Consider the following 26663-nt stretch of genomic DNA (forward strand, 5'->3'; position numbering starts at 1 on the left):
GGGATCGCTGCCTCTCCTGTTCCTCTTTGGCTTCTCCCCAGCTCCAGGGCCTTCTCCTACTTCTTCCAAGCAGATCAGCACCTTCTGACCTGAAGACCTTCGATTACCATCTCCCCCCGCCTGAAATGCTACCCCCTGACTCTCCAGGGATGAGTCGTTGTCCCCCTTAGATTTTGGCTGAGGTACCTGCCCAGCCGGCTTCATCGAAATCTGCACCACCGCCCTCCGGAATCTTGTCCTTTGGGTCACGATGAATTTTGTGACTGCTTTTCTTTTCTTGTTGTTCTTAGCATCTCAGGTCTGGCTCCAGGTTTCTGGAAAGCAGAGACATTGCACTCTCTGTGCACTCACGTCCCCCCCCCCCCCCGGCATTCAGCATGGTGCCGGGCCCCTAGTAGATGCTCCTAGAAATTTCCTGAACAAATGAAGGAATCGTGTACAGAAGATATGCTTTTCCTAGGAGGGAGGGACTCGAGAGAACTTGCTAGAAGGAGAAATAGAGGAAGCTAAATAGATAAATACATTTGTGACAACCCTGGACAAAGTTAGGAATTTAATCCAGTTCATAAATTCTTTCTTTTTTATCCCCTAAACTTGTAGCTTTTGACCACCATCACCCATTTTACCCACCCTTCAAGTGAGCCCCAGCCTTCTCCATGGTGGTGAAGACCCCAGTAGACTCCACAACATACTCAGCACCAGCATCACCCCATTTGATGTTGGCGGGATCTCGCTCCTGGAAGATGGTGATGGGCTTTCCATTGATGACAAGTTTCCTGTTCTCAGCCTTGACTGTGCCGTGGAATTTGCCGTGGGTGGAATCAGACTGGGACATGTAGACCACGTCGTTAAGGTCGATGAAAGGGTCGTTCATGGCGACAATGTCCACTTTGCCAGAGTTGAAAGCAGCCCTGGTGACCAGGCGCCCAATACGGCCAAATCCGTTGACTCCGACCTTCACCATCGTGTCTCGGGGACGCGGCTGGCACCGCACCAGGAGATGCGGCTGTCTGTCCAACGGGGAAGAGCAGAGAGCCACCTCACCTCAGGCAACCACCAACCTGCTCTCTGTATCTGTGAGTTTTGGGGTCAATTCTAATATTAGCATTCTAACATCCCCATTCTGACTGGACTGAGAGGATAACTCATCGCGATTTTGATTCGCATTTCCCTGATGATGAGTGACACTGAGCCTATTTTTCATGTACCTGTTGGCCATCTGTATATCTTCCTTGGAAAAATGCCTATTCAGATCCTCTACCCATTTTTAAGGGGATTTTTTAAAGTTTATTTGTTTTGAGGAAGAGAGAGAGGGAGAGAGAGAGCGCATGCACATGGGGGAGGGGCAGAGACAGAACGAGAGAGAGAATCCCAAGCAGGTTCCACGTTCCGCAAGAAGCCTGACAAGGGGCTTGATCTCATGAACCGTGAGATCATGCCCTGAGCTGAAGTCAAGAGTCAGACGCTTGACCGACTGAAGCACCCAGGCACCCATTTGGGCTTTTTTTGTTATTGAGTCGCCCATAAATTATTTCTTAATATTTATTAGGAGCCTATTATGTTCCTGCTATGATTAATTCAGCGGCTACAGCTTCTCTTCGGCCAGGACATTCCTGTGGAGGGCTCCATATTTTGAGTCTTGGCCTTGACACCTATACTGTTTATGTAATTAAATAAGCTAAAGTCCTTGATCTACAGTCAGGTGGAAACAAATCGATATGTGAATAACCATTTATCAGGAGACGGGTAGTAAAGTATATTAGAAAGGTTCAAAGGGCTACTAAGACCTGGGAAGGGAAGATGAATTCGGAGCGTGGGTTTGTGGAAGGTTCCTGGGGAGAAGGCGAATCCCAACTGGACTTTTGCCAGGACGTGGTGTTGAATGGGGGTGTGGGAGGAGAGCCCCAGAAAGCTGGCCTGTAGAGTTCAAAATGGTGTGCGTCTAGAGCAACCCACGATGTGGAATATAAATCGAGAAGTCCTTTTCCTTCTGACTGGCCAAGTCTTTTCAATGTGTGCCAGAGAAAGCCACAGAAGGCCTTGCAACGGGTGAATTGGTGCGCTCCAGGCTGCCGTTAGGAAGGCCCTTTGGCAGATGGAGCAGGAGATACCAGATCTGGCAAGGCAGCCAGAGAAAGGAAAAGTGGACCAATTCAGGAGACAAGGCACAGAAAGATGGGACAGGATGTGACGTCTGGTTGGATAGGAAGCAGGGAGGCATGGGGGAGGGGGGAGACCAACTGGTCTCAGCAACTGGTCCCAGAAGGTAACATGGGACAAAGCCAGCCCTGTGGGCAGTTTTGTGCAGAGGTGAGGCTGAGGAGGCCCATTTGAGACATGCTGGGTTTGCAGCAGCATCCGCAGAACATTCCAGAAGGAGATGCCCAAGACACAGCCAGCACCTCGACCCAAAACTCAGGAAAGCACAGGCAGGTTTCATGGTTGCCACCGGTCTCTGGCTTCTTGGCCGCGATAGGACCCGAAAGCCCAGCTCTGTGTCCTGCCATCAGCTGGGGGGTGAATGGCCTCCAGCTCAAGCCAACGGGGTGTCCATTTCCGGCCCCTGTTTCTAGGGAGTCCTTTGAACTACCTGGCTTGGCTCACACCCATGACCTACTGAAGCTGGCCCCCGGTTTCTGACTCCCTCTCTGAAGAGTTTCTCCATTCCCTCTGCCCCTCAGTTCTGCCCTTCACCCTTGACTTGTAGCATGTTGGGCCACCTGGGCTTTCTCTCCACAGAGCCCCTGCTGACCTTCAGGACAGACTTTCTGTGAGTGGGTGTTATCACCCACATTGTACAGATGAAGAAAACTGAGGATTCCAGAACTGGGTTGACTTTTTGAGGCCCCCATTCTCTGTCCTCAGGGAACTCATCGAGTGACAGAGACAAATCCATAAACACCCACAACACTACCCACATTCTACGTGAATGTGAACTGTGTGATTTTTGAAGATCTGCAGCGTAAAAATATAAACCATTCCCAGTCGATGTGCCAAATGTGAAAGGATTCAAGTCCCCCACCCCCTTCAGCCACGTATCAATTACATAACTTCCCAGTTGGCAGGTGGAACGAGCTCCAAACTGTGTCTACGCTCCTGCTCTATACCTGTGCTACTTTAGCTGGAGGACAGAAATGCTCATCATCACCATTGGTGGCATTGGTCTTAAGTGCACACATTCACAATCGTGAGCAATCTTTAAGAGCACACTCTTCTTTTTTCTTTTAAGTTTATTTATTTTGAGAAAGAGAGCAGCATGAGCAGGGAAGGGGCAGAGAGAGAAGGAGAGAGAGAATCTCAAGCAGCCTCCTCGATATCAGGACTTGGAGCCCGGTGTGGGGCTCGATCTCATAAACCGTGAGATCATGACCTGGGCTGAAATCAAGAGTCAGATGCTTAACCGACTGAACCACCCAGGCGCCCTGAGGAGCATAGTCTTCTGATGAGATTTATGTAGTAGGTGCTTCAGGAGCATCTTTATCACACAGACCACTGATGGTCCCCGGGCAGAGCAAGGTCATGTCTACCCAGGAGAAGAGGGGAAGTCATTGTTTCTTTTAAACCCCTCTGCAGCCCTAGGAGTCGAGTGTTACTATTATTTTATAAATTAATAAATTATTTTATAAATGGAGAAATTGCCTTGTAATTTAAAATATGCCCATACATTCTTTTATCCTTCTTCCTTTGAAGGTGGAGCCTCATTGTCCTCCGTGTGCTTGTGGGCTGCACTTGGTGAATCCAGTGGATAGAACGTGGCAGAAATGATGGTGCTAGACTTCCAGAGTGGATCCCAAAAGGCACCGTGGCCTCCTCTTTGCTGACTGTTTGGGTCACTCATTCTGGGGAAGGCCAGCTGCCATGTCACGAGGACCGTCAAGCAGCCCTCGGGAGAAAAGCATGTGGCAAGGAACAGAGCACCCCCCTCCACCCCCCACCCCACAGCCATGGGAACGAGTCATTTTGGAAGCCCCAGTCAAAGCTCCTGGTGACCACAGCTCTAGCCATTGAGTTGACCGCACCTCCTGAAAGAGACCTTGAGCCAGAATCACCCAGCTAGGCTGCCCTCCCCGCCATTCACCCCCACCCTGTCAAATTCCTGGTTCACAGGAGTCACAAAATAATAAATGTTTGTTGTTTGCAGTGGATAAGTTTTTGGATAATTTGTTACATGGCAATCGATAACTAATACCCTTTCCTTAGGCCACATAGCTGGGAAGTGATTGGGCTGGGGTTTAAGGTCAAGTTGACAGGTTTTCAAGTCCAAGTTCTCACCGCTGTGACAGATACAAGTTGTCCTCCCATGTCCATTCTTTTCTTCTTTTGGAGTGATAGACTTTTCACCCGGGCACAAGAATGCCCAGCTAAAACATGCATTTCCTGGAGTCTTTTGGGGTTAAGGCCATGTGACCAAACTCGAGTTAGTAAGATATGAGAGGAAGTACTATATGTAACTTCTTTTCCCAGTTCATGAGATGGAATGAGAATGTGATGGGTGGAACTGAAGCAGCCTTTTTGGAACATGAGATGTAAGTTTCACAAGAATTGCAGGGCAATGAGATGGAAGAAGTCCGAGTTCTGATGACTGTGGAGTTGCTATGCAAATCCTGGACCACCTACTCAGGGGATCTTTATATGGCAATGACCGTTAAATTTATTTTTTTAAGTTTATATATTTATTTTGAGAGAGACAGAGAGAGAGAGAGAGAGAGAGAGAGAGAGAGAGAATCCAAAGCAGACTCCTCACCGTCCACGCAGAGCCCGACACGGGGCTCAAACCCACGAACCATGAGATCATGACCTGAGCTGAAACCAAGAGTCAGACGCTGAACCGACTGAACCACCAGGCGCCCCTGATCATTAAATTTAAATTTTTGTTTTAAGTCATTATTATTTTAAGGCTCGCTGTTACAGCAGCCAGAGTAATCCACTGTGCAACCACTATGTTCTGCTGTCTACAGTTTCTTAGACTTAGAGCGTAAGGGGGAACCCAAAACCGCGTGTGTCCTTGGCATTGCGGGCACACTAAGTCTTGTCTCACACAAAATGTACTATCAGCTTAAATACCCATGGGCATTGCTAATCAGGTACAAATTTATTTGGAAGTGTCACTGAATTTAAAAGTCTGCACCAGGAGAAAAGGAGACAAATAATGCATATAAGCACCTGACATTGAGTATTCAATAGAGACTAGTTATTATAAGGCCAAAAAAAAAAATGTCCCCCAATCAACAGTTGGCACAATGGTGGGGATTCACTAAAAGTCTTGATGGTAAAGGACTGGGATGCTGTCCTGCTTGGGGGTGGGGGGGATGTTGCATATGGCAGACTTCAGCTGATTATCTGAGGAGGTCCTCGGTCACCCTCACTTGCCCCAGTGGGCAGACACCTGACAACCCTGAGCTCTCCTGCCCACCAAAGCAGGGGTCAGTCTGCTAATCATTGATAGGCCATGTGACAGGCCGGGCCCCTGGCCTCGGGACTCTGGTTCAAAGTGAGACCAAGACCTTGGGAGGCAAAGGGAGAGCCTGATGTGAGCTGGAGTGGAACGGGGGCAGTCCAGCCCCCAAGTGATGTCACCTACACGGCCATCAGCATCCTCCTCCCCACCTGAAGCGCAGATGAAAACCTCAAGTTCCCGGTGGGTCCTTGGACTGGGTATCCTCCCTCCCTGCAGAGCTGCTCCCCAAGAAACACTGGCATCCTCACCACCCAGAAAGTTCATGAAGCATTTCCCATCCACGTTGGATAGCACAAGAATTCCTTCTGAGGTATGGAGGGATTTGGAGGCCCCATTCTGCACAGTAGGAACCTGATGCTCAGAGAGGTTAACTGACTTGGCTCAGGCCACACAGGTGGTGAGAGGCAGAACAAGGCAAGTTTTGATGCCTTTCCTCTTCATCGATTGCATCTGTCCTGCTATCCCTTGGCTTATAGCAAGCGCGGTCAGCCCAACAGTCGGGTAGGAGAACTGAACTTGTGACCACACCCAGTGGCTTGGTCACTTCATAGGGCAACCATGCATCATTGGATTTGAACAAAGGTTCAAGGGAAGTGTTGGACCCCTGTGCCTAGTCTTGTGCCTTTTCTGATCCATTTTCTTCACATCTTACCTTCTGAAGATTATTGCACGTTCTCAGCCACCCGGAGAGAACAGGGCGGGTACGCCCAGCGTGCATGCCCATGTTGTGCCAAGTGAAAATACAAGCAGAGAGAGAGAGAGCCACAGGCACTGATCATTGCCAGTGGGCCGAGCACTTTATGGAGGTGGTTTTATCGTATTTACTCTCTTGGAGACTTATGTACTTTCTATCCTCCTTCTACACCAGGCAATGAAACTAGGAGAAATCATATGGTCAGGTCCCCCAGCCATGAGTGACAGGATTCCAACACAAGGCCTGTTGGCTTCAGACCCCATGTTTCTACTCCAGAAGGCGGCCTGACCTTTTTATCGCCTCACCTTTAATTTCTACAGATTTTGACCATGAATTTTAACTTTTATTTTGCTCTGAAAGACCCAGTGTTTTACAAGAGTGACGTTTACTTTCTGTGATCCCATTGGACGATGAACAAGTCAAGCCGGGTTCATTGGAACGTCAGGAGAGAGGAAGCTTCTGGAGATTGTGTTTTTTCAGCCTGTTTTTCTACATATTGTCTCTACGTGAGAGAAAGATGAGAGGGGGAGGACTGTCATGAGGGTGCGAGTGCTTGTGAGTAAGAAACCTTTCCAGGAAAAACAAATCAACATTTATAGAGGAAATGATTTCTTCCGTTGGGTGAAGACCGCTGCCCACTTACTCAGCCAACGTTATTTCCAGTAATCTCTCCCAAGTGAGTCCTCAACCCCACCCACACGTGCTTCTCTTCTGAGTCCAAGCATTCCGAACTGTGCCCCTTGGCCATCACCGGGGGGCTTCAGGTCCCCCAAAGCTGGGTTTGTCAGGGGATGGGACCATCCTCAGGTCAGGAACGGTGACTGTTCTTTGTATCCTCACAGCCATGTTTCTTGTCTGACAACTCGGATATTCTCCATACAGAAGAAATATCTGAGTGCCAAGACCCCAGGGGGATAGCGCTGAATGCCTTTCCTGTGCCTGCCTTGGTGGGTCCCACCTGTCCTTTGAGAAACTGGACCAGGGGCGCCTGGGTGGCTCAGTCGGTTAAGCGTCCGACTTTGGCTCAGGTCATGATCTCGCAGTCCGTGAGTTCAAGCCCCGCATCAGGCTCTGTGCTGACAGCTCAGAGCCTGGAGCCTGTTTCACATTCTGTGTCTCCCTCTCTCTCTGACCCTCCCCCATTCATGCTGTCTCTCCCTGTCTCAAAAATAAATAAACGTTAAAAAAAAATTTTTTTTAAAAAAGAAGAAAAAAAAAAAAAGGAAACTGGACCAGCTCTCCAGGACCCCAGGCGTCAGAACTGAGACCACGGAGTAGTAGTTTCATAGTCATGATTACCAGAGGTCATGATTAAAAGTGTCATTGAAAATTTGTTTGGTGGGGAGGGGGGTCGCCTGGGTGGCTCAGTTGGTTAAGTGTTCCACTTCGGCTCGGGGCATGATCTCACGGCTCTTGAGTTTGAGCCCCACATGGGGTCTCTGTTGTCATCACAGAGCCCACTTCAGATTCTCTGTCCCCCTTCTCTCTCTGTCCCACCCCATGCTCATTCCTTTTCTCTCTCTCTTTTTCTCTCCAATAAACAAACATCAAACAAATTTTTTTCTTCATGGCATCAGATTACAACACAATGTAAGAAAGAACATTCTAGTTGTAGACATTCTCTAAAGATGAAAAGAGGGGCGCCTGGGTGGCTCAGTCTGTTAAGCGTCCATCTTCAGCTCAGGTCACGATCTCGTGGTCCGTGAGTTCGAGCCCCGTGTCAGGTTCTGGGCTGATGGCTCAGAGCCTGGAGCCTGCTTCCCATTCTGTGTCTCCCTCTCTCTCTGCCCCTCCCCCGTTCATACTCTGTCTCTCTCTGTCCCAAAAATAAATAAACGTTAAAAAAAAAATTTTTAAATAAAGATGAAAAGAAAGGTAGTGAGTTCCTGCCACCAGATACGTTCAAGCAGAGACCGGAGGAGAATTATCTTTACAAAGATTATGTGGATATTCTTTCAACAAATATTTGTTTCCAGCAACCACTGGATAGATCAGAGCGTGGGGTTTGGATTAAAATTGGGAGGATTCTGGAGGCATCGTCATCTCTGTTATCTCTGGCACATTAGCTTTCGGGGTCTCTCTTGTTTCATCTGTAAAAGGAAGAAGTATGGAAGGGTGACAAAGAACAGGACCTAGTCGTCCCACTGTGGCAGCATTTGCTAAAAAATACAAGTGTGGGGCTGTAGGGGCACCTGGGTGCCTCAGTCAGTTACGTGTCCGACTCTTGGTTTCAGCTCAGGTCGTGATCCCAGGGTTTGTGGGTCAAGCCCCGCATCAGGCTCTGTGCTGACAGCAGGAAGCCTGCTTGGGATTCTCTCTCTCCCTCTCTCTCTTCCCCTGCCCCATGCTCAGCTTTTCTCTCTCTTTCTCAATAAATAAATAGACACTAAAAAATAAAAAATACAAGAGTAACGGTAAGGGTATTTGTACCAGATGTCTTTTACAGCAGGGTTTATGTTATTTGAAAAACAAGTGGAAAGCTTGTCATTATATCAGTGGGAGTTACTTATTGGTAAATAAATTACAATATACCCATAGTGCAACTTAATAGCCTAGTAGTAGAAAGCTGATGCTAGAGATATGTGTGCCTTGGCCTGGGAATTTGACCTTGATACGCACACACACACACACACACACACACGTGTGTGTGTGTGTGTGTGTGTGCGATAAGCAATTACTATGTGTGGCATACTGCATGATTCAATTATATGCATGCACCCATAAATCTATCTTTGCCATGAGCGTAAAAAAATCTCATGAGCAGATGCGATTGGTTAATACCAGTCGTGTCCAGAGGTGAGACTAGAAGAGGAGGAAGCCTTATCAGTTATAACTAGATCCAGGACCATTCAGCGGAAAACTCAAACCACCACCACCACGGAAACCGGGGCTTAAGTAAATAGGAGCTTTAGTTTTCTCTCACAAAAGGAAGTTGAGAAGTAGGTGGTCCAGAACCAATGTGGAGATAGCTAGATAGTCATCAACTCGGGCTCTGTCTTTCTGCGTCACTATCCTTGACTAATGGCCTCTCCTCAAGGCCACTTGTGGTCAGAGACGGTGGTTGGTGCTCTGGCAGCCTCGTCCAGGTAGGAACGTGGGGGAAGCTATTTGTGCCTCGTCCGCAGGCGCGATCTCAGAAGTCCTGTCAACCGTTACCTAATTGCAAAGGAGGCTGGGAAATGTAGTCTTTCAGCTGGCCGCAATAATTGCATGATATTATATTGCAACATATTACATTTTATGATATCAGGCAGGCTCGATAACATAAGAAAACTCTAAGAAGGCTATGGAGAATAGATATTGGGTAACCAAGTAACGGTCATTGCCACAAGACGATTAACATTAAAAAAAAAAAAATAGACTTCCATGTTATCTGGCTAAAGGCAATGAGAATGCATTGCTTTACAATTTAAAAAAATCCAATTAGGAAAGGTTTAACATTTTTTTTTTTACATTCATTTATTTTTGGAAGACAGAGACAAAGCATGAGAGGGGGAGGGGCAGAGAGAGAGGGAGACACAGAATCCGAAGCAGGCTCCAGGCTCCGAGCTGTCAGCACAGAGCCTCACGCGGGGCTCAAACCCACGAACCGCGAGATCATGACCTGAGCCGCTCAGGGGACTGAGCCACCCAAGCCCCCCAGGAAAGGTTTTTAAAAGAGAAGGAAGGAACTAACTTTTCTTAGCACACACCATGAGCCAATCAGGCATTTCACGTGTCAACTCATTTCATCGTCACGGTGACCCCGAGGAGGAGAGTGACTACCCCTTCTCCTTTCAAAAAGGAGAGTCCACGATGCAGAAGGATGACACAAATTTCCAAAAGTCTCGTTGTCACCGAGGAGCAGAGTCAGGCTTGGAATCCGGGTGTGTGTGATTTTAAATTCTGTGCCACAATCTCTAAGACCCTTCCTTAGAAAGGAAGGAGGGGAAAACACCAAAAACCCAAACACAACTCGTGTGTGATTCTAGAACCCCGGATCTGGAAGGGACGGGATGCCCTACCCTATCATTAGGACGAGTACTGGACAGTGAACACAGAGTGTTGAACTGTCTGATCTCTGATGGACGTTATCTAATGGGCAGGCTTAGGAGGGCACCAACCTGTATTTCCCTCTCGGATGTATTCATTTCCCGGCAATAGGAATTTTTTCACTTCTCCTTCCTTTTTGTTTCTCTTGCCGATTTTCATGCAAACATTCAAACAAAGACAAGGAGGTGAAAAATAAAGAATACGTTTTCATTCCCCACCCCCCGTTTCCTAATATAAGTCTCATTACGTCAGAGGGACAAGGACAAGATCAGAGTCTTACACAAACACTGGGTTCCTCTCAGATTTTCATCCATGTGACTTTATGAGGGAATCATGGAGGGGAACCTACCAGAATAATACCGTTCCAGCCAAGATGCTGTCTGCTGTGTGGGAAAACATGAGAACCATGGGCATTTTCCTTGAAGTACTTTCGATTCTAGACCCGACAGAAACAAACATAAAAAGAAGATACTGCCTTCCGCCGTCCTGCACCACATTGAGGCTGGACCCTTGGTCTCTCTATCTTACCAGAGATATAGTTTTGTCCCTGAAATGAAAGTCTTCCTCAGGGAAATAGGAACACCCTCAACGCAGAGTCTTTTCCATCTGGGGTTTTGGCGTGTCCCCTAAAAACTCCAATACGGGACTCGTCCTGCCCTCTTGAAGCCTCGAGAACGAGTTGGAACTTCCAATGAGAGCCTGTTGAATATTGGCACATGGCGGGCACTTCTGCTAAAGTGCATCACGTGCTTGCTTGGGGGTGTGGAAGGGAGTCTTCCCTTCCCTTCCCTTCCCTTCCCTTCCCTTCCCTTCCCTTCCCTTCCCTTCCTTCCCTTCCCTTCCCTTGCTGGGGTGGAGTCTGAGTTTCTTTCCTCACCTGCTGTGGGAACTCTGGCCAATCGCTGCCTGGCTCTGTCTCCTGGTCTGTGAGATGGTGACAGTCGGTTCGTTTTTTCTCCCCCTGTAGACTGTACGTCCTCCGCGGGTGGGAGAAGGTGTCCTTACTCCTCCCTCCAGGCAACAGCCACCTCCAGAAAATGTGGCTGCTTCTGGGGTCAGAGCTCACCAGGGGCAGGGCAACCCGTCCGGCCGTGCCCAAAGGGTTCCCAGACCCGTGCTCGGGCCCGCACCCCGAGGGGAACCCCCAAGACGGAATCTGAACGAACCAACGCGTAACTGGAGAACTACCCGTCACAAACCGGTGAGCGTAGCCAGGTTTCGACCTTGACCTCCCAGCTGCACCGACAGCGGGACCCCGGGATCAGACAGAGCACCGGTAAGTGAGGCGAACAGCCAATTTCTCAGCAGGGAAGACGTTATTGGACTGGATTCGCTGTGCCTCCGGGGCTAATCCAGGACCCTTGAGCTTGATGCTTTTATTGCGTATCTCGGGATATTGGGTTAGGCCTGACTTTATCTCAAGCAGTTGGACCGAGTGAGCTCCTACAGGATACCAGCCGTTAGGTTAGCTTCCTTGCATGTTCACTCTCTCAACAGCCTAGGTGAGTGTCCCAGTCAGTGCTAGGAGCCGTTGCTCAGCCTACGTGGCCCCGCTGCAGCCTGGGGGGGGTGAGCCGGAAGGTTCTAGAGTCCGTCCGCCTGGCTGTGAGTTGCGGCTCTCCCACCTACCCACTCCGTGGCTAGAGCAAGCTGACTGCACTGCGCAAGCCTCAACTTTCTCACGGGCGACGTGGAGGTAACGACGCCAGGCAGCACAAAACAGGAGGTCTGCACGGAGTGCTTGGCCACACTGTGTTCTCTGCAACGTCCGTAGATGCCGGCTCTGAGATGCGGGGACCTAGTTGGCCCGGGCCCTGGGGGGTGCACAGGTGATGGAGGCACAGTCTCAGCTCTGAGACATTTGTGGTCTAGGGGGAAACACGGCAAAATGAGGCTGGGATCCCAGGGCCCTCTTTTCCTGAAAGAGGACATCGAGGCTCACCAAGGCTCAGTGACTCACCAAGAACCCCCAGGACACAAGTGGAGGTCCCAGGATTGTCCTTGGGGCGCTTTATGCTGACCTGTCTAGTCCCTGTCATGTGGTTCTTCTCTTCCTGGGTGCCTCCTCTCGCCCAGAGGGAGATCGTCGCATTTAGAGAATGCCTGGAGCAACCCTGCCACCGTGTTTCTTTCTGGGTCTGGGTGAGCGCCCAGGACGTGGGTACGGTCAAGGACAGGAGGGGCCTTGACCTTGGCAGATCTGCCTTTATCTGGAGGCCTTTTGCTTTGCACAGCCCAGCAGAGGAGGGACGGGAGGCTGGGGAAAAAGCCGGTAGGAGTCGGTGAGGCTGGCCCTGTGTAGAAACATGGGAAGGAGACTCAAGAGAGATGTGGGGGAACTTTCCAGTCTCTGCTGCTGCCCCTATCAACACACTCACCTTCAGCATGATCTGTGGCGTCTAAGTTACGCTCAGCAACAGGTGCTGACATCGGGGCTCCGGCAAACGTCTTCAAGGTCCACAAGCCAGGCGTGTGTATTCGTTCTTCCTTTGAAACGCCCCCTGCCCAGCATTCCTCTGCCTTCTGGTCCTCTGCACATCTGGGTGTCAGGAAGTGGCTTTCACCCCCACCTCCTTGCACAATCTCCATCCAGGCTGGGCCCCAGTGGGGAGCACCTGCAAAAAGGAGCTAATTCCTACACCAACTTTAATTCCTAGCAGTAGGGGACCTTCCGGCCGGCGACCTAGTGGGTCGGCCCCATCTGTAAAGTGGAAATAACAAGAGCGGCTCCCAGAGGCTTTCCTCTGAGGATGAGGGACCATGGACAGCTGGAATCTATTGCCCAAGCGTGGCCTAAGTGCTTCCCCAGAAGGAAATCATTTCGTCTTGACCGCACACGCTGAGGTAGGTATCGGCGCGGTAACCTCGGCTTTACGGAGGAAAGAAGCAAGTCCCGGAGAGCTGGGGCGAGTTTGTGCCTGTGTCTAAGCGGGAGTGAATAAAGGAGTCGGGGAGCTGGGGACTGAACCGGATGGTGCAGAAACTGAGTCTGGGACCCAACCCGAGGCTGGGGGCAGAAAGAGGGAGATGGGTCCGGGTTCAAATTCGGCCACCGTAGCTACAAAGGCACTGAGCACTGAGCCTCGATCTCTTCTTTCGAGCAAATAAAATGGAGCCCTGAAGGGTTTTAAGCAGGGTGGTGACATAATCTGTCGTGTGGCTAATTGTGTCCTTCTGGCATGCTAGCCTGGGAATCCATGCCAAACCCCCAGGACGGTACCTGGGCCTCCGTGAGAGATTCCCCCCAAAACAGTCCTTGCTCCTTGGACAGGTTTTGTCTTCCCAAATAAATTTGCAAAGGGTGAAGACCTCTCGCTTCCTCTTGGACCCCCCCGGGTGCTCTCCAAGCAGAAAGGATATGAGCAATGCTGTAGAAATTCTCGAAGCCAGAGCTCTTGGAGGCGCCTGCCCGAGGCTGAGCCCGGGGCGGGAGAAGGAGAACAGAAACCGCCCAGGGAAACAAACACACCAACCTACGAACAAGGCCTGTGTTTGTTACAGAAAGAGAAAGGGCCCATTCAGCTCTGGGCCCTGGGTGCCCAGCGTTTCCTCCAGGCCCAGAGCTCCAGGCAGCTCTGCCTTGTCCTGGGACACGGCTTCCCCAAAGCCACCTGTGACCCCTGGCTGCAGCTTTGGGGCTCTGGGCTGAGGCCTGACGCATCCCCCAGTTGATGAGGATGAAGGCAACTGCCTTTTCCCCAAATGCTCACCAGAGCGGCTGAGACACCTCTGGCCTTGCCACACAGCCTGGGTGGGGTTTCCTTTTCCCTTCCCCTTCCTCAACTCGGTTCTTGGTATCTTCTCTCTTCATTCACTTCTGAAGCCCAGGGCCAACAGTGGAGCCATGGCTGGAATGGAGAGAATTCCTCCAGCTATCTTGGGGTGGGGCGGGAAAACGTAGTAACATTTATTGAATGCCTACTACGTGCCAAACATTCTGCTGAGCCTTATTAATCTACTACTCCCAGGACAGCGCAGAAATGGTTGGATCTGACTGAGAGTCCCTTCTCTTTCCAGCACAAAATCCACCCCACGGGGCTGTGATGGTGAGAGCTAGGGTAGGGAAGAGGAGAGGCTACAGCGAATGAGGAAGCCCCCAGCACACAGCAGGTGTCTTCAAGAAATACACCTGTATCCCGGCTCTGAGTTTCTACGGTACGTGCTGAACACTTGTAAACTGGGAGGAGAGAAAGAACGACTCTGCATAAGCAGTTCGTTTGTTTCATCCCACGAGCATTTAACAAGTTATTTACCGAGTGCCTACCGTGTGCCAGAAACTGTGTAGGGGCCAGAATACATCAGTGAAAGAGGCAGAAAATGCCCCTGCCTTTGTGCAGCTCGCATTCTCGCGTCACATCAGGGAGAGGGATTCTTTCCACGCGTTTATCCAGCACGGCGTGTGGACGGCCTGCCTGTGTGCCAGATGCCGTTCTCTGCCCTGTGTTCGCAGACCACGTCCCGTGAGGCCAGGAGGCAGCATTGCCCTGGGCCGGACTGCACCTTTGTGGGAACTTGAGGAAAGGGGTCTTCTCCTCTGACCTCTGCCAGAAAAATTGTCCTGACCAGTATACGAATAGAGTTAACAACCATGTGATGGTGTCACCTGGGGTCGTGCAGTGAACAAGCTTCACTGAGGAGGGGCTGTACCCCGTGGGGCCACTCGGAAGCCACTGAAGCCTCCAACTCTGAGGAAGGCTGTCAGTGCTGTTCCAGGCACGGGAGTGGCTCCGTCACGACAGCAGCAATAATAATTGTTTTTAGTTTTTTTTAAGTTTCTTTTTATTTTTGGGAGAGAAGGAGAGAGAGCAGGGGCAGGGGAGGGGCAGAGAGAGACAGAGAGAGAGAGAACCCTAACTAGGCTCTGCACCTCAGTGCAGAGCCCGATAAGGGGCTCGAACCCAGGAACCGTGAGCTCCTCACCTGAGCTGAAGTCACGAGTCGGAGGCCTAACCTACTGGGCCACCGAGGTGCTTGGCAGCAATAATAATTATTAACGAAAATTAGAGCTAGCATTTCCTAACGACTCCCTGATATTCCAGAAACTGTGCTATGTGGTCCTGAATTCATTCAGTTTTCCTAGCACCCTATGAGGCAGTGTCATGGGCTGAGCTGCGTCTCCCCCAAATGCGTATGTTGACGTCCTAACCCCCAGGGCCCCAGAATGTGACCGTTTTTGGAGACAGGAACTGTGAAGCAATGATCAAGCTAGAATAAGGTCATGAGTGTGGACCCTGGTGTAATAAGGCCGGTGTCCTTGTAGGAAGGGGGATTAGGACACAGACAAGTACAGAGAAAGACAGGGGAGAGGAAAGATGGGGAGAAGACAGCCGTCTACAGGAAAGAGGCCTCAGAAGAAAACGCTGCTGATACCCTGATCTTAGACTTAGAGACGCCAGAATAGTAAGAAAAGAAATTGTTGTTGTTTAAGCCACCCAGTCGTGGTGCTTTGTTATGGCGGCCCCAACAGACTAATGCAGGTTAAGTGCCATTTTCCCCATTTTACCCCTAAATACAAACTAAGTCTCAGAGAGGTTATGTAACTTGTTCAAAGTCACACAGCTAAGAAGTGGGGAGATGAGGTTAGAAGTCAGATCCGCCTGATCCCAAGCCCATGTGCTTAGCCACACTGCACTGGACAGATTTTTCGTCTTTGATGCTCTTTGGGGCCTTTCGGAGATTCGGTTTTAACTACATCCCTGCAGGTAAGGAAGTCAGGGGGAGGGAGTCTGGCACTGAGCCCGCCTCCACACCTACATACCCTTCCCCTGAGCAGACGCTGAAGAAGCAGGCCGGCGGGCTCTCTTCTCGTCCGGGCGCTGCCCTTAGAGCCGGGCCAGGCTGAAGAAATTGTCCCTTCATTTTGTTTTGTTTTCTAAATCATCTTGGCCTTTGGAGGCAGTGACCTTTAGAAAAAGAAAGAAAAATACAAAATATTCCAAAGACAGTGAGTCATCCGAAAAAGTCAACTCGAGACCAGGGCGCAGTGAGCTTTGTCACGAGTCAGATAGTAAATATCTCAGGTTTTGCCTGTCACGCGGTCCCCATGGCAACTACTCGGCTTTGCCTCCGTAGCCGCCGTAGAGGATATGGAAATGAATGCGCGTGGCTGTGTTCCAATAAAACTTTATTTATAGGTACTAAAATTTGAATTCTACATTATTATCCTCTGCCACGAAAAATGTTACCTCTTCTTCGGATTTTTTCCTACCACTTAAAAATGTAAGATCTGGGGCGCCTGGGTGGCTCAGTCGGTTGAGCGTCCGACTTCGGCTCAGGTCACGATCTCACGGTCTGTGAGTTCAAGCCCTGCTTCGGGCTCTGTGCTGACAGCTCAGAGCCTGGAGCCTCCTTCAGATTCTGTGTCTCCCTCTCTCTCTGCCCTTCCCCCCACTCACTCTCTGTCTCTCTCAAAAATAAATATTAAAAACAAAATTAAAAACAATTTTTTTTAAACAAAGTCAGGGTGCAGATAGCATAACTATCACGCAAGTCACACACGTAATTTAATACGGAAAATGCTCCCGTAACCATGTTTACACAATGAAAAGAAGGAAATGAGCTTGACTCAGATTTCATATTTCCATTTAATCCAACATCTCCAATATCATTTCAATATGTAATTAATAATTAAAAATGGAGATATTTTATAAGCTTTTCTTCGTGCGAAGTCTTTGGAAACCGGCTGGCCTGTCTTGCGGTCAGGCTGAGCTGGGTTCGAATCTCAGCTCCTTGCATAAGTAATGGCCCCAGTCTGAGCCTCAGTGTCCCCACTCTGGCCTGGGAGGATTGCAGAGAGGATTACAGGAAGAGGCTTGTGTGGAGCTTTCGGCAGAGCAACCCCCCCCACACACCCCCCACATCCCCCTGCACTGCCTTAATGCCCAGGGGGTGACGATGGCTGGTCAGATGGAGGACAGGACCCGGGTGGGGGTGGGGGGGTGCGGAGGTGGCCAAGAAAGTGGAAAGAGCTGGAAGCAGCAGGTGTGGTAGGAAGGAGCCAGGAGGGAGGGGCTGCCCCGCCCCGGAGCCCTGCCCTGCCCTGGGCCCCCGCATCTGGCAAGGCGCTGAGTCACCTCTTGGCCTTGAGGGATTCCTGGGAGGGGTGTGCAGGGCTGCACGTCCCACTGAGGCAGGCAGGGGAGAGGGAGGGTGCCTGTCCGCGCCAGCTCTCTCTCTCTGCCCCAGCAGCACCAGTGGGGAGAAAGACCCAGGTTTACAAGCAGTAGCTAAGGGCCCTCTTGGGGCTCAAGGACGCCAATCCCGCCCTAGCCCTCCCGGAGCCCACAGTTCCAAGAGGGGAGATAGACCTGTAATTTTATCCCAAGGCAGGTGGGCGTTGAGTGCCAGGCCCGCCTTCCAGCTGCAGTGACCCTGGCCTGGGCTCCCATCTCTCTGAGCTGCTGTTTACACGTCTGCAAAAGGAGCCTAAATAACACTTTCTGTATTGTAAATAACGCTGTTCTAAACATAGGGGTGCATGGATCCCTTTGAATGAGTGTTTTCCTATGCTCCGGGTAAATACCCAGCGGTCCCCTCGCAGGGTAGTTCTATTTTTACTTTTTGAGGGGCCTTCACACTGTTTTCCAATGTGGCCGCACCAGTGTGCATTCCCAAGAAACAGACCCTTAACTCTAGAGAACACACTGATGGCTGCCAGAGGGGAGGGGGTTGGGGGGTGGGGGATGGGGGAAAGAGGGGAAGGGGATTGAGGGGTGCACTTGTCACGATGAGCGCCGGGCGATGTGCCCAAGTGCGCCCTCCCTAGATCGTACGCCTGAAACTAACCCAACACTGTATGTTAACTAACTGGAATTAAAATAAAACCTTAAAAAAAATTCAAGTCAATGGAAGAGTTAAAACAAAACCTTAAAAAAAAATAAAATAAAACAACAACAACAAAACAAAAAAATACCTTCTCTGGCCTGTTCTTTCCAGACTGCTTCGGGCCAGTATCAGGGAGATGGCCAAAGGCTTCCGTCTGGTCTGGTGGAGAGGCTCCACGGAGGCTGGGCGCCCTCATGGGCTTGTTCTCCACTGTATCCTCAATTTCTGGGCTTGGTGAGCCCTCGGGAAACGTTTGTTGAATGAATGAAAGAGAATGGGTGGCAAAGGGCATGCTGAGAATGGTGTCCACTCGCCCAGGAGGTCTTGTGATTCCAGAGCAATTCCCGGTGAGACCCCAGGTGGGTCCCAGGATCCAGAGAGGTGAACCCAGGCTTAGGGCGCTCCCCGCGGGCTCCAGGAGCCTAGAAACACCACCAAAGGAGAGGAGACCCACTCCCTATCCCCGGAGTCCCGGAGGAGTAACTGACATCAGAGAGAGGACACGAGGAGACACTGGGCTCCTCCCGGCCAGCAGGACACCCAAGGGGGTCAGCGGGGTGCAGAGCGCTGGCCTACCGGCTTGGGTCTGGTTCAGCTGCTCAACACGTGCTCTGCGCCCGACCACGTGGGCCTTTGTTTCCTCATCTGTAAAATGGGCAGTTTCGAAGGTACACCAGATCCAGCCAGAACGTCCCCTGCTTTCCAGAGACACCCGGGTTCCCCTTCCTGGTCAGTATCTGCCCTTCCCCCTGAACTAACCCAGCTCTCCGCCTCTCCCTCTGCCAGTTCGCCTTCGCCGCACTTCACGTAAAAGGAATCCCGCAGCGACTTTGTGTCTTTGTGTCTTCTCCCTTCCCATCCCTCCTTTTCTTCCGGTAAAGGTGCTCCCGTTTGCTCTTGGGGACCCACCCTCTACCGGACTCCATGCCTACCCCTTCCTCCCCGAGCCCTGCATCCGGGAACGGGCAGGTGAGCCAGACCATGTGGTAGTTTCCTAATGTTGCCCTAACAATCTACCAGAACGTTAGCGGTTTAAAACACCAATTTATTATCTTACCATTTTGGAGGTCTGACATCTGAACCGAGTTTTACTGGTCAAATTCGGGGTACCGGCAGGGCCACACTCCCTCCAGAGGCCTTAGGGAAGAATCCGTATCTTTGCCTTTTCCAGCTTCTAGAAGCCATGCTGATCTCTGCCTCAGTAGTCACGTCACCTCTCGCTGCCTCCCTGGTTAAGGACCTTTGTGATTGTGCTGGGCTCACCTCGAGGGTACAGGACAATGGATGTCCCCATTTCAGGATCCTTAATCTTTTTTTTTTCAAGTTCATTTATTTATTTTGAGAGAGAGAGAGAGCCAGAGGGGGAAGGGCAGAGAGAGAGGGAGAGAGAGAGAATCCCAAGCAGGCTCTGAACTGTCAGTGCAGAGCCCGATGTGGGGCTCGAACTCAAGAACCGTGAGATCCTGACCTGAGCTGAAGTCTAGAGTCGGACGCTTAAGAGACTGACCCACCCAGGGCGCCCCTCAGGATTCTTAATCTAAATATCTGTGCAAAATCCAGTGCCACGTAAAGTTACGTATTCCTGGGTCCTGGGGATTAGGACGTGGATGTCTTTGGTGGGTCATTATTCAGCCAACTACGTCTGGCCACCGGGAGCATCCCTGCACTCCTTCCTTCCTTCCCTCGACCTCCCCGCCTTCTTTCCTCTCTCTCTTCCTCTTTCTCTCTCTCCTCTTCTTCCCTCCCTCCTCCTCCTCCCCCTTCCCCCTTCCCCTTCCCAGAGCCACTACTGTGCCCTGCCTGCCTGGTTCCTGCACCTGCACTTTTGAAACTGTGGGGGCCTCAACCGACTTGTTGCTGGGGAAAGCACTGGGTAACTACAGTGAAATGACTTTAAATCCATTTTAGGGGCGCCTGGGTGGCTCGGTCAGTCAAGCGGCCGACTCCTGGTTTCAGCTCAGGCCTCAATCTCCTGGTTCATGAGTTCCAGCCCCGTGTCGGGCTCTGTGCCCACAGTGCAAGGCCTGCTTGGGATTCTCTCTCTGTCTCTCTCTCGCGCGCTCACTCTCTCTGCTCCTTCCCCACTCGCTATCTCAAAATCAATAAAATAAACTGTAAAAAATAAATAAACAAAACCATTTTAAAACGCAGACTATCAGAGAAGGGAGCCAGGCAGGAATGTAAATGACTATAATCCAGGGCAGAGGAGGATACGAGTCTTGGAGATAACAGACCGACTGCTCAAGTCCAGGCCTTGGCCCCTGGGTTGCTGCACGCAGTTCATGGGACAGAGACCTAAACAGGTAATTATGGTGGTTAAGATAAGGGCTGTAATAGAACCCGTTGCAAAGGACTGTGGGAGCTGAGAAGAAACCAAAAACTTTGCCCCAGAAGCCAAAGGGAAGCTTCCAGAAGGAGGGGCCTTGTGAGCTGGGACTTGCAGAAAATGTCAGGGCTTGAAGAGCCCAGAAGGCGGGGAGGGTGTCCCAAGCTCAGGAGCGGCATGGCCAACATGCAAAGGCACAGAGTGGACTCGTGGGGTCTAGAAACGGCCGAAACAACAAGTCTGTGGAATTGGGAAGCTTGGACTCACGTTCTTTGCCGCTCCCCACTTTCCAGGGGACCCAGGCAGGCGACACGGTCTCCCTGAACGTTTGGAAAATGGAGAGAATCACACGCACATTCAAGGCTGCTGCCGTAGTCGGGGTCTGGAGAGATGGGCCTGTGGCACGTGGACCTGCCGGCCGGCTATTGACCAGAGCCAGATGCGACAGCAGGGTCTGGACTCGCTTTCCCCCCACATGGGAAAAGTCCCCAGCTGTCAGCGTCTCTAAGTCTGTGACATACCAGCAAGACACTGTAGGGTCCCTGGGACTTCCCAGGGACCTCAGACCTCTTCATGACTTCAGGAATGATAACAGCTGTCATTTATTGAGTGCTTAGGGTATACTGGGTGCCTCACATGCCTTATTTCTGACCCTCTGCAATTCGACGTTATCGCCTGCACTTTATAGATGAGGAAACTGAGGCACGGGACAAATTATGCATCTGGGCTGCACAGCTAGTAAGAGACAGAGCTGGGATCCGGGCTTTGCCCTGTCTGTGCCTGGGGGGGGGGGGGGCATGGGGACACGCAGTAAATGTCTGAGGACAGATCGGCAGTGCTTAGGAGTGGAAAGTGGTAGGCACAGAACGAGAGCATTAGACCCTGCGGGTGGGAGACAGGACACCCAACGGTCCCGACTGCTCCCTCACAGTCTTTCCGCTGTGCGTTCTTTATTACCTGCAGGGACAGGGAACTCAGTCAGGAACCTGAGCTCTGAGCTTGGCATGAGATTCAAGGGACCTTGAGGAAAGTCTCTCCCTGGGCCTCCCTCTTCCCGTCTGAGATATTTGGGTGTAGCTCACTCCCATTATCAGACCCTGCCCCCACGGGATCCGGTGAGCGTGAGCAAACATTTTATAGCAGGCAGGGCCCCTATGGCCAAGATAAGCAGTTCAGGAGCCTGGCCCAGCCCTGGTAAGTGGGACATGGGAGGAAGGAGAAAATTCCTTTAGTGTTGGTTTGGGTCTTGAGGAACAGGGGGAAGGGGGTGAAGTGTGGAGAGGTGCGGGCAGGGTGCTGCATGAGAAGGGCAGCAGGGAGTGCCAGCGCCCAGCCCTGCAGGGAAGCCGTGTCTCCATCAGAGCTCACCCTGGGGTATCCACTCAAGGGGGAGATTCACGTAATTCAAGTGCCTGTTTTCTCTCCTGTGGAACAGGTGGTAAGTTACGTAACGTGTGCGTGGCGTGTCTGTGCTCAGCGTACGTGGATAAAACTATAAACCAGCCTGTTGTGTTCTGCCTCCAGACACCCGGCCTTCTTGGTCGGGAGAATTTCTCTGTTTGGTTCCCCTGGGTTCTGGACTGGTCATAACCTCTCGGGCCAGCCGGGAAGGCCAAGCTGCGGCATGGAATCTGGAATCTCCGACCCCATGCAATGTCCAGGAGCTCAGTAAAAAGCCACCTGCCCACCCGCCCTGGCGGTTCTGGTTGGTTGAGCGGGACGGGGTGGGGCCAGATCCCCCGTGGGATCTGGTGATTGATGGTTATCGTGTTTGTTTCCCAGGGCCACCTTAACAAACTACTGCCGACTGGCTGGCTTAAAATAACAGCCATCTATTCTCATAATCCTGGAGGCCAGGAGCCCAAGGCAGTTTCTGGGCCCCAATAAGGGTGTCAGCAGGGCTGAGCCCATATCCGGGAGGAGAATCTGTTCCTTGCCTCCTCCTGCTGAGCACAGCTACTGACGATGGCTGGTTTATGGTTGCACCACTCTGAGTTCAGCCTCTGTGGTCGCGTCACTTCCTTCTCTGTGGCCAAAATCTCCCTCCACCCACTCCTCACAAGGACACTTGTGATTGGGTTCACGGCCCCCCTGGGTAGTGCAGGGTGATCTCCCCCTCAGAAAATGCTTGGTTTAATCCCATCTGCAATATCCCTTTTGCTGTATGAGGGACCATTCACAAGTTTCGGTGATTTAAGATCTGATCTCTTTGGAGGCCATTATGGAACCGACCACAATTATTGCCCCCCTGGCCTTCCCTCGGGCAGGGCAATGGCTCAGCAAATCTAAGTGACTTCCCCGAGGGCACACAGCTCTACAGAGACCCCAGCCTGGATTCGTTCTCTTCTATATTGCAGTCAACCCGGCACAACTAGATTTACATATAGGGATGGGACAATTCATAGGAAAGGTTGATAAATGGTGCAGATCGTGTGCATCAGAAAAAAGAAAATAGGATATTTTCATTTGGGAAAAGAACACGGGCACTAAAAGTAATTGCCTGCCCACAAACAGAACAAAAAACGTCATCATTACCAAGGGGCCCAGGCTTCTCACTTCGGGAAAAGGGTATTACCGCATCTGGACTGGCTGACTCCTGAGAGAGGTGATCGTCTCTGGAGTTCACACTGTGCCTGATTCCTGCAGGTCACGCGAAGTTATAGCTAATTCCAAGAATCACCCCTTCCTTAATAAGGAGGTGCTGGGTTCCCAGACAGTGACTCAGAGAAGGAGCTGGTAAGGTCAGCAAAAACAAAACAAAACAAAACAAAACAAAACAAAAAAAAACGAGATGAAAAGAAAAGAAAACCAAGAAAGAAAGAAAGAAAGAAAGAAAGGGAAAAAAAGAAGGCACAAAGCCCTGAGATAAGTGCCATCAGCCCCTCCCTGTCACTTCTACCTTCACTGAAGTGAAAAAGTGAAGCTTCCTCTCATCCAGGATACATGAATCATGAGGGATTTTGCTTCCTGCTTGAGAACCATCCACGGTTTTCGCCTGAACCCGATGTCGTCTAGATAAAACTGTTGAGGGACAGGCGGGTGGGCGGAAGGAGGAAAGCAGGATGGTGGAGTGTCACACGTTAGAAAGAAGCACGACACACAGAATGTTCCGGAAGGACAGGATCCAAGATGGTGTATCGCGACGGTCGAATCCCTTCCCACCGTCCACGGCAAACAACGGACGGCCTTCCAAGCGAGGCCATGTGACCAAGCCGTGGTGTGTGGTTTGTGAGCAGAAGCGAGATGGACAATCTCCAGAGCGAGTCTTGAAGGGGAAACACGTCTTCTGCCCTCCCGCTTCCTCGCCTTTCCTCGTCACGGAGGTGGCGGAGAGTGGCGGCACCATGTTACATGGGTCCGGGAAGCCCTGATCTCGTTGGGTCCCGTGCAAGTGGCCCCGTGGGTTGTGCAACTGGGGGCCCGATGGTGAGCCACCGCCAACTCTGTGGACTGAAGCAACACCCCAGGGACGTCAGAACAAGTGCGGGAAAGAGCCGGTCCTCTCTCCTCGACATGGGCTTCAACCATGGCCGCCCAAACCCAGACTGTGGCGTGAGAGAGAGAGAAAGTTGTATCTCGTTCCGGTCCTGGTTAGTCCTGGTCTCTGTCGTGACAGCCGACCTTGTATTCCAACAAATAGACCGGATAACCCTCTATTACTGGGCAAGTCAACTCTACAGCAACCTGTTCCTCAAACACCGTGGGGAGTTCTGGTTAAGACAAGACCTTTCTTGAAATGGGCATGATTTGGGCAGCAAATCCCACCTACAAGAGTCCTGTCTAGAGTGCCCCGATGGCCAGAGAGCAGCTGGCCGTGCAGTGCCACGTATGACCGTAAGCCCCAGCCGGGCAAAGATCATGGAGCACGTCAGACGGTTCTCTTCACGGGACCAAGGGTCCGCGGCTCCCACCGCGCATGGTGGGGCTCAGCAGGCACCTGCAAGCTTAGCTTCAAACAAGCCAGACTGAGCAAAAGTAACAGAGAGTTCCCACATACCTCCTGCCCCTACACAGGCACAGCCTCCCCCACTATCGACATCCCCCCGCGAGGGTCGTGCCTTGAGGGTCATACATTTGTTACAACTGATGAACCCGCACTGGCACACCATGATCACCTACAGTCTACAGTTGACCTTCGGGCTCCCTCTTGGTGCGGTACATTCTGCGGGTTGGGACAAATGTATAATGACGTGTGTCCACCATTTTACAGCATAGTTCGACCGCCCTAAAATTTTTCTGCGGTCTGACTCTTCATACTTGCCTAGCCCCTCTTCCCCCCAGGCAAACACTGATCCTTCCATTGTCTCTACAGTTTTACCTTTTCCAGAATGTCATAGAGCTGGAATCATACCGTCAGTACATAGTCTTTTCAGACGGCCTTCTTTCACTTGGTGACGGGCATTTAAGGTCCTTCTATGTCTCTTCACAGCGTGGTGGCTCATTTCTTGCCAGCGCCGAATGGTGTTCCATTGTCTGGATGGACCGCGGTTTATTTATCCAGTCCCCTACTGAAGGACATCTTGGTTGCATGATCTGTGTTTTAATACACTCCCCAGGTGATTCTGAAGGTCACGAGCATTTGGAAACTATATCTCGGGGAGCCTGGGTGGCTTAGTGGGTTGAGCTCTTGGTTTCGGCTCAGGTCATGGTCTCATGGGTCGGGGGTTCCAGCCCTGGGCCGGGTTCTGTGCTGACAGCAAGGAGCTTGCTTGGGACTCCCCCTCTCTCTCTCTCTCTGTCTGCCCCTCCCAGCTCTCTATCTCTCTCTCTCATCAAAATAAATAAACTTAAAAAAAACCAATATCTCCACACTATACTTCCACCATTAAAAAATCTTTTAATGTTTATTTATTTTTGAGAGAGAGAGAGAGACAGAGCACAAGTGAGGGAGGTACAGAGAGAGGGAGACACAGAAGCCGAAGAGGCTCCAGGATCCGAGCTGTCGGCACAGAGCCCGACGCGGGGCTCAAACTCACGCCGTGAGATCATGACCGGAGCCGGAGTCAGACACCCAACCGACTGAGCCACCCAGGCGCCCCTCTACGTCCACAGATTTGACATTGCAGCCATTCCCTTTGCCCGAATGCCTTTCTTCCTACCTCTGCTTACAGCGGTCCTGCTCATGTTTGGGGGGCACCCAAAATGCCACCTTTTCCAGAATGCACAGTCTGAAATCATGACTCCCTGGGGATGTCCGTTCTGGCCGGAGCTGCTGGCCTTCCCCCACTGGAATGTGAGCTCTTGCAGAAGGCATCCGGTTTTCCGCAGCTCCCAGCCCCTCGTGCCAGGCGGGGTTTACAGTAGCGCATAATAAATGCCGTAAGCTTGAATCATGCGCTAGGACGGCCAGCTAGGAAGGCCTGCGTCCGGACTCACAAGCAGGCAACAACGTGGCAGACGGATTCGTATCACACTCCCAGGAACGGCATCTTACATACACATGCCTCTCCAGACCAAAACGCATGTCCAAAAAAAGAACTGATAAGATCGTTTTTTGTTTTTTGGGTTTTTTTTCCCCCCCAACGGTGAGGACAAGAAAAGAAGTGAACATAAACCAAGTACTGTCCATCTGCCGGCACTGTTTTCTGGTGTTTGGTTTTGGGTTTTTTTTTTTGTTTTTTTCTATCTTCTTACTCCTCGCCACCCAGGTGGGTGTGCGGAATTGTCTCAGGTAAAGACGAGTGATGCTCAGAGACGTTCAGTAACTTGCTCTAGGTCACACAGCTTCAACGTGGGCCCAGAGACCCATAGGACACATAGGACCGCCCTTCTTCTGTGTCAGTTCACTTCGAGGGAAGGGCCCAGGGGGACGAGGAGGAAACCTCTCCCAGCCTGCTCTGTGTCCTCTCGAAATCTAGAGGCACCTCGGGCAGGCTGGGCCAACAGGAGGCGTCGCACGGGACCTCTGCAAAGCCCAGCAGACGCGCTCGTCATCCCACAGGCGGTGCGCTGGGCCAGGCCTTGTCTGGTTAGACGCCGGCTCAGTGTGTAAGTGGAAGTCGTAAAACAAGCAGTGTGGAAGTGAGCGGCCCGTCCCCGCCTGGCAGAAATCGACTCCGTGAACGTTCTCAACAGCCGGTGGCAGGCGGACGTGGAGGAAGGACAGGGACGCGGGCCACACGAGCCCGAGTCAGCCTCTCTGGGCCCTCACGGGAACACCTTTGCACGGACGGCGGGCAGTGGGGATGAGCGTCCGTGCTCAAGCCTCGTGTTTTAGGAGCACCTGCCAGCTCGCAGGGGGTTAGAAATCCAGGGACCGGGACCACCACGCGCTCGGGCTCCTGCATCGCTCTAAACTTCAGTCTCCTCGTCCGTGACGACAGTAAGGG

At 51.4% G+C, this 26663-nt stretch overlaps 2 protein-coding genes across 2 annotated transcripts in view; one reads left to right on the forward strand and one right to left on the reverse strand.

Annotated features, from left to right (window-relative positions):
- Nucleotides 1-26663, forward strand: part of NDRG1 (N-myc downstream regulated 1) — a 188394-nt gene that overhangs the window by 68804 nt on the left and 92927 nt on the right. The window lies entirely within an intron of this gene.
- On the reverse strand, nucleotides 623-26621 carry LOC125924931 (glyceraldehyde-3-phosphate dehydrogenase-like). The gene is made up of 2 exons (XM_049633746.1): nucleotides 26558-26621; nucleotides 623-1044 (listed from the first exon to the last, which is right to left on the reverse strand). Exons 1-2 carry the CDS (start codon nucleotides 26619-26621, stop codon nucleotides 623-625), a joined length of 486 nt encoding a protein of 161 aa, XP_049489703.1.

This window comes from Panthera uncia, chromosome F2, assembly GCF_023721935.1.
Source record: "Panthera uncia isolate 11264 chromosome F2, Puncia_PCG_1.0, whole genome shotgun sequence".
NCBI classification, from domain to species: Eukaryota; Metazoa; Chordata; class Mammalia; order Carnivora; family Felidae; genus Panthera; species Panthera uncia.

Bases quoted from the DNA above. Each gene is read 5' to 3' on its own strand.
- LOC125924931 (XM_049633746.1), bottom strand. From the start codon at position 26,621: ATGCAGGAGCCCGAGCGCGTGGTGGTCCCGGTCCCTGGATTTCTAACC. The intron at 1,045-26,557 runs GTGCTCCTAAAA...TGGTTGCCTGAG, and splicing joins AACCCCCTGCGAGCTGGCAG to GTGAGGTGGCTCTCTGCTCT.